Genomic DNA, 7,524 nt, shown 5'->3' on the forward strand with positions numbered 1-7,524 from the left:
CTTTCTGGAGGATCCTATGCATTTCATTTTGCTTTTCTGCTCTAATCATGGTCATTTTCCAGCTACAACAATCAAGTCCAAGTGTCAGTACAACATATTCCTTTTGTAAAAATCACCTTCCTGGTGATAGAAAGTCAACTTGCGATTAGTGGATTACCCAGCACCACATATATGTTCAAGTGTAAAAGAGATGCTGTTTTACTCAAGAAAAAAAGTAATACCTGATTGGGATCTCAGATTTCTGCAGGAGAAGTAGAGGCTTCTATAATTGACCATTGGAAGAACCAAAAATATTACATTCCTGCAAAGCATTCTTTTTCTCATTTTAACATAGAAAAGAAACCGTTTTCCCATTCTCCGATGAATGTTTGATAGAGCTATTTTTGTTTGTTTTTACTGAAAGTAGATTTTTTAAATGTTTATACATTTCTAGTAGATATTTTGGATTTGTAACTCAGAACAAGTTTAATTCTTTCATTTTATATATATACAAAATGAACTATATATACCTTTCAGTTGTGCGGATAGTATCTTTATGAAAACTTTAGAATTACCTGTAAAGTAGAATATATGCTTCACCTAGGACTCAACATTTCACCTCTCCATCTGTGTCAAACGTAAATATATGCTAAAGGATATGTGCACTAAAAGATACGTAAAAAAAATTCCTAAGTATTTTATGATAGCCCCAATTTGAAAAGATATTCATCAACAGTAGAATATATAAATAAATTGTGACTGTCCAAACCATGGAATAGTACACCACGATGAAAATAAATAACAGCATGGATCTATCTCACTAAGATAATATTGTACAAATACCAGACACGTGAAATACTTAACTGCAAGAAATGCTTGTTTAAAATTCAGTTACATTGGGTCTTTAGGAAGAGAAGAGGCTTCAGTCTTTAAAAAAAATACAATGAAATGACTTCCAAAAGAGCTCTGGTTATTCTGGCTAAAAGAGCAGAGGAGATGGTGATGGTCACCCTTGTGGATGTCATGAGATGAGCTGGAATTAAAGTCATCGTTGCAGATTTGGCTGGAAAAGAGCCAGTACAGTGTAGCAGAGATGTTGTCATTTGTCCTGATACCAGTCTTGAAGATGCCAAAAGAGAGGGACCATATGATGTGATGGTTTTGCCAGGAGGTAATCTTGGTGCACAGGATTTACCCAAGTTTGGTGCTGAGAGAGAGAGATTGAAAGAACAAGTAAATAGGAAGGGTTTCATAGCCACCATCTCTGCAGGTCCTATGGCTCTATTGGCTCATGAAACAGGTTTTGGAAGCAAAGTTACAACACACCCACTTGCTAAAGACAAAATGATGAATGGAAATCACTACAGCTACTCAGAGAACCATGTGGAGAAGGATGGCCTTATTCTTACCAGCCAGGATCCTGAAACCAGCTTTGAATTTGCTCTTGCTATTGTTGAGGCACTGAAGTGGCAAGAAGGTGGCTGATCAAGTGAAGGTGCCATTTGTTCTTAAAGATTTGTGCGGAAATTTATAATAAAGAGTTAGAGAAATAGGCTATATGTAATCTGTTCTGTGTTAGATGTCAACAAAAATGGTTGGTTCATGTGCAGAGACAAGACCATTACTGTCTTTGTCAGGGAACAACTTGACGGACATCTCAACCTACATAATTTGTGTCCTTACATTTCTGAATCTTCTAGGCAGGATAGACAGGTTATTTAGCAAACTGCTGATTATTATTTTTTTTGTGAAATCAAATTCATTATCAGCTCTATTTGCAGCTATTAACCTATCAATAGAGCAATTGAAATAAGAGAACAGTAAATGCATTTTGCACGGCAAGTAAGAAAAACCTAAAAGATTTGAGGCTTGTGATTTTCTCCCATTCATTAACTATTTTTAATGTGCTATTACTATAATGAAAAAAATTCAATTACATGAAGTAACATGGTGTTAGAAATCAGAATAAATGTTGCGTTTGTGGAGGAGTGAGAGAGTGATGGTAAGGGGATACAGAGGCTTTTGAGATGTGAGCAGTGGTCTAATGTTTGGCCTTGGATAAACAGGTATAATGATATAATACATTAAGCTGTACACTTATAATTTATTTAAATTTGTGTATCATGTTATATCACTAAAAGAATAATAACTATGATACGCTGAAATATATAAAATGAAGGAAAAAAAGGTAGGGCACCAAATTATTCTGAAAATTGGCAAATAAATGGAAACAAGCAATTATCTTGTCTTTTTCCATATAAAATGTATTTCAGATTAACAAAGTATTTGATGAAAGAAAATTGTTATAGAAGGGTTCCTACTACTATATGCAGAAGGAGTTAGAAATTCACCGTGTTGCAGTTCTTAATGGAATAAAGGATATAGGCAAAGATTATGTGGTTTCCCAAGGATGTTTAACTATTAGGTGACAAACTTCTGGGGAACTTTTTAAGGGGTAGATTAGGCTATAAATTCATGAATTCTCAGATCAAACTTAACATCAATATACATTATGTGCCTTCTTATGGATGCACTTGGAGGTACAAAGTTCCACTTGAGAAATGTTTTTGGAGAGACACCTGAGTCTAGATCTCATCAAGTCTTTTGATTTAATTGCTAGTTTTCATCAATAAAGAGGGATTCATCAACATGGTCAATGATGTCATAAGGGTTCGAACATCTTGACTGGCCATCAGCCAAATCCAGAATATGAAGAATCCTACGAGACAAATTACCCTAGTTACATCAACAAATAAATGGCATGAGGCAAAAATTAATGGAGGGTTATTTTGAATTAAGTAGATCTAAGAGACAAATCAGTGACCATGTATGGACTTTATTGGTCATTGATACTCTGTAAAAAACATTTAAACAATTGGGGGAAATTTGAACTAAACATTGAAGAATTATTGCTAATTATGTTAGATGTAATCATGCATAATATCCTTATCCATTAGAGACACAACAAATAATTCCCAGAATAATTAGATGTTGGGGTTTTCTTCATTGGCAAAATATCAATTACTGAAGCTAGTGACTGGCACATTGAGATTCATGGGTTGTTTATACTATTCTGTTTTTGTGTGTGTTGGACACTTCTGTCATAGAAAATTAAGCAAATGCAACAACGTACCACCACACAACCACCAAAATGACTAATAACATTGCGAAGAATGACAATGCAATGTAGAAATGAGGGTGTGGAACAATAGAAAACCCCATTCACTGCTGGTGGAATGTAAATGGATGTAAACATTTTAGAAAAAATTATCTTTTTACTAAAATTGAACGTACCTATAATTTGTCTCCCAGCAACCTCCTAGATATATACCCAACAGATGTATACTAACAGTTCTCTACCCCGTTTCTTCGTATGGGTCATTGCTCCCAGTGGTGGTTTGGAACTGTATGTACCCCAGTAAATTATGTTCTTAAAGCTAATCCATTCCTGTGGGTATAAACCTATTGTAAGTAGGAACTTTTGGTGAAGTTACTTCAGTTAAGGTGTGTCCCAGGGTGGGTCTTAATCCTCTTCGTGGAGTCCTTTATAAATGGGGTGAATACAGAGAAGAGAGAGAAAGCCACAGAAGCAAGAAGCTGAAATAAACAAAACCTAGAAGAGAAGGGAGAGACCAGCAGATACTGCCCTGTGCCTTGCCATGTGGCAGAGGAGCCGAGGATTGCCAGTAGCTGGCCTTCAGGAAGAAAACATCACCTTGGTGATGCCTTGATTTGGACATTTTTCTCAGCATTAAAACTGTAAGCTTGTAAGCTAATAAATTCTCATTGTTAAAGTCAAAAAATAATAATAATTAAAAAAATAAAAAAATAAAACAGATGTAATGAAACAGAACTCAGACATTTTCTGGGAGATGAAATAAACTTCCTTTTTGTTTTCTAGAACTTACTACAAATTATTACTTCTTGGTTTTATTCTTTGTTATATACCTCATTCTTTTGAAAAGGGAGATAGGGAGCCATATAGTAAAAACTGAGAAATACAAACACAGGTTTAAATTTCAGCTAATTTTCACAAGCACTGTGGTTAAATATTTTATGTTAATGCTGGCCATTTAGAACACTCTTTGTCTCAAAAGATTTTGGTAAAAGTTTTATTTTATTGTCTATTTAAATCAGGGAATTGAAGAATCTCAAAGTTATTTTTTTCCCCTAATCTTTTTTTACATCTTTCAGTCTCTTAAGAGGCTTAAAATGAATTATCTAATGGTTAAAAAAAAATTCCATTTTGGAATTCAGAACTGTTACAAGAATCACATATTTTCTAAATAGCTACTCCATGGGAAAGAAGACATTTTCCAAACTATTTTACATTAATTCATGCTTCAAAAAGCAAGATCTGAATTTTTCCAATTATTGACTTTTTTTTTGAACTAACTGAAAATACAATAGTAGGCAAAATTTTGACTATTCCTTTCAGCTTATGAAACCAGCAGAAATAGACACATTGCGCTTGACATTCAGATCTAATTAAATGAATTACCAACATTTCAACCATGTAAAACAAAGGTATGTTGTGGAAACGCTTACACTGGTTCTTCTACTTTCAGTGTTTCTTTAAGAAAGAGTCTAATATTTGTCTGAGAGTAATTCACTTTATCCGTGTCAGAATAAAAATTCAAAATCTTAACATTTGGAAAGAAGTGAAAAAGACTGTTTTTTAGAGAATGGGAATTAAAACTCTTTGTAAAAGGTCTTCAGCTACTTGTCAAAGCCACTGGGTTCACAAGAAAATTTTCAAGAGAAAATCCTTTTCATTATGTTCATCATGTGTCAGTATTAAAAACATCTTTACCAGAAATACAGCCAGCATATAGGGAAATATCACTTATTGACTAATTAATACATAGAAAACCCTTTCACCAAATTAGAAAAAAAAAAATCAAAATATCTTTCCTTGTCTCAAAGCCCAAGACATTCAACCATTATGTCTGGTTTCAAGAGTATTTGCAAGATGTTCCAGGCCCAAGGGGTGGCATCCCTTCAGGAAATTGGCTTCATTTTAACTAGGATTAAAATCCCTGAGAGAATTTCTGGAAAAAGCCCGACTCAACGCCCTACTCAGGGCTGGCATCGTGGGCTTGTGACCCACGCAGTCCCGCAGGGCCACGGTCATACGGAGGCCACCGTGGGTTGGGGCCTGCAGCCGCGATCTTGGGGTTCTTGGTAACTGCTCTTTGCATCTGAGTGCGGTAAGAGAAGAGACCACAGCGCACGCACCCACAGGTGGCCCTGCACCCCTCGGCCTCCCCCTGCACAGGCCAAGCCCCTCCTGCACCCCCACCCCAGCCCCTGCCTTGGAGGGTCCACCGGGGACACGCTCACCCCACAGCACCTTGGGGTCGCGCACGGGGGTACCTAGCGTACCCCGAATGGAAGCTGCAACCCCCGTGGGGGATTACCTGGGTGGCTGGGTGGCAGGGGCACTCAACAGTTGTGTGCGTTCCCCTGAGGATCTGCACACACGCTGCAAGGCTCCTGGTGCCTGAGGGATGGCCACATCAAACGGCCAACAAAAAACACCTTGGAGGGGTGGAGGGGAGAGGGGGAGACGGGCCCTGGAAGACAGGAAAAAGCTTTCTATTTTCTCATTATCTTTTTTTTTTAATTATTATTAGAGAAGTTGCAAGTTTAGAGAAAAATCATGCAGAAAGTCAAGTTCCCCTACATCCCTCACCACTCACACAGTTTTCCCTATTTTCTAACATTTTTGTGGTACTTTTGTTACAAATGATGAAACATTATTTCTATTTACCTTTAACAGCCCCCCCCCTTTTTTTCCTGCTTTTTGGACAAGGATCTCCATGTTTTCATTTCACACTGCGCCCCACAAATTAGGTAATCTTGCCCTACCCTATATATATATATAGAGAGAGAGAGAGAGAGACAGAGAGAGAGAGAGAGACAGAGACAGAGAGAGGGAGAGAATGAGAGAGAGAGGGAAACTGCTACTTCATTTGCTTTTTCTCAAGAAAAAAATTTCCTTGGCCAAAGTGTGTAGTGTTTTCTCAAATCAGGCATGTTGCTGGCTTATCCTGTGCCTGCTTCCAGCTCTCACCTCTTGCCCTCCCATCTCCAGTGCTCAGAGTAGCACTGACTGAAGAAAAATATTTATTGAGTTAAAACCAGCAATATTCAACACAGTTGTTAACATTAAAAACTGATTATGTCTGAAATAGTTCACAATCAAAATTGTTTTAAAAGAGACATGTAGTCTTTTATCTCTTTCTCTCACTGTTTTCATCTGAAAGTGTCTGTTTACATTATGTCCCATGATTACCAAAAGTTAAAATTGTTACTGCGTTAAGGATTCTTCTGAGTAAAGGATGGATCAGGTACTGCCTGTGGGTGGTTTCACTGTTGATGACTCTAAAACAGATCTGAATATAAAGTTGGCCCCATGTGGAAATCTCAGCCTTGTCTGGGGCTGAAGACAATTGATGATGCAGGTTTATCCTGGTAGAGGTGATGAGGCATAAGAAGGGTATACATAGCCAATCGTATATGTTTATTAACAGAACTCCACTCAAAGGAATCCTGGGGTGAGTCCATTTGTAAAGGGGATATTTTCCTATGAAGTAAGAATCACCCTTTAGTTTATTTGCTAAACTCAGACTTCTATTCACATTTCTAGGAGACAAGCTTTGGAAGAAGCTTTCTTAAAATAACTACCGCCTTTCATCCACACCACATGCATCGGTAAGTTCTCCTAGTTTGTAGAAAGGATTAAGTTTGGAGGCCTTGATTCCTTGCTATTCTGCACACTAGTTTTATGTGGTGGGGACAGTTTTTTAACCTTCTGTTCACCAGTTTAATCCCTTCTTAAATCCCGACAGTAATTAAAGGCCTGTTACCAGATTGCTTTTATTAAGTATGTGAGATTCTGCCACCCGAGCAGGGAGTAGAGCAGGTGGGGACATGCTTGTTCTTGGTGGCTGACGCTTTAGAAGGACTTTAGGAGCCTTATGTTCTCTCACTTTACAATACAAGTTCCCCTGCCTGTGCCTTGTAGATTCCAGGCCTCTTTTTAATTCTGTCCTAGTAAGGGACCCTCTATTTAACATGGTCATTAAAATGCTCATAAGAAGAGAGGACCAGGGATAGATTATCTGATTCTGAAACAGTTCAAAGGCAGCTCTGGAATTGGTGTGTGTGTGAGTAGAGGAAAGTGGGGGAGAAGAGGGGAAGTGAGGGACTCAGGGGAGTGTGCTGCTGCTGGGACTCAGAGTGCAGGGGTGGAAGGAAACTCCAGTTCTTGCCCCTTTTGTTAAACGTTTATCAGCAATAAGAATTATGATTGGACCCAGAGCCTGTTCTATCTCAATCTCTCTTTTTAAGAGGGTAAGCTTCTACCACCATAACTGGAAAACTACTTCTCATAATATTTTGCTGACTGTTCTAGTTTGCTAATGCTGCTGGAATGCAAAACACCAGAAATGGATTGGCTTTTATAAAAGGGGGTTTATTTGGTCACAGTCTTAAGGCCATAAAGTGTCCAAGGTAACACATCAACAATTGGGTACCTTC

The 7,524-nt window shown here is 37.8% G+C and overlaps 1 protein-coding gene across 1 annotated transcript; it reads left to right on the forward strand.

Moving 5' to 3' along the window:
• The first annotated feature begins 927 nt into the window (after window positions 1-927).
• Window positions 928-1,494, forward strand: LOC119511799 (Parkinson disease protein 7 homolog). Its single transcript, XM_037806324.1, has 2 exons — window positions 928-995; window positions 1,104-1,494. Exons 1-2 carry the CDS (start codon window positions 928-930, stop codon window positions 1,462-1,464), a joined length of 429 nt encoding a protein of 142 aa, XP_037662252.1. The 3' UTR covers window positions 1,465-1,494.
• The last annotated feature ends 6,030 nt before the right edge of the window (window positions 1,495-7,524 follow it).

Source organism: Choloepus didactylus, chromosome 16 (assembly GCF_015220235.1).
Source record: "Choloepus didactylus isolate mChoDid1 chromosome 16, mChoDid1.pri, whole genome shotgun sequence".
Lineage (NCBI taxonomy): Eukaryota > Metazoa > Chordata > Mammalia > Pilosa > Megalonychidae > Choloepus > Choloepus didactylus.

Excerpts from the sequence above, each read along its gene's own strand:
- LOC119511799 (XM_037806324.1), top strand. The coding sequence starts at position 928 with ATGACTTCCAAAAGAGCTCTGGTTATTCTGGCTAAAAGAGCAGAGGAG. Across the intron at positions 996-1,103 it reads ATGGTGATGGTCACCCTTGT|AGATGCCAAAAGAGAGGGAC; the intron begins GGATGTCATGAG and ends TACCAGTCTTGA.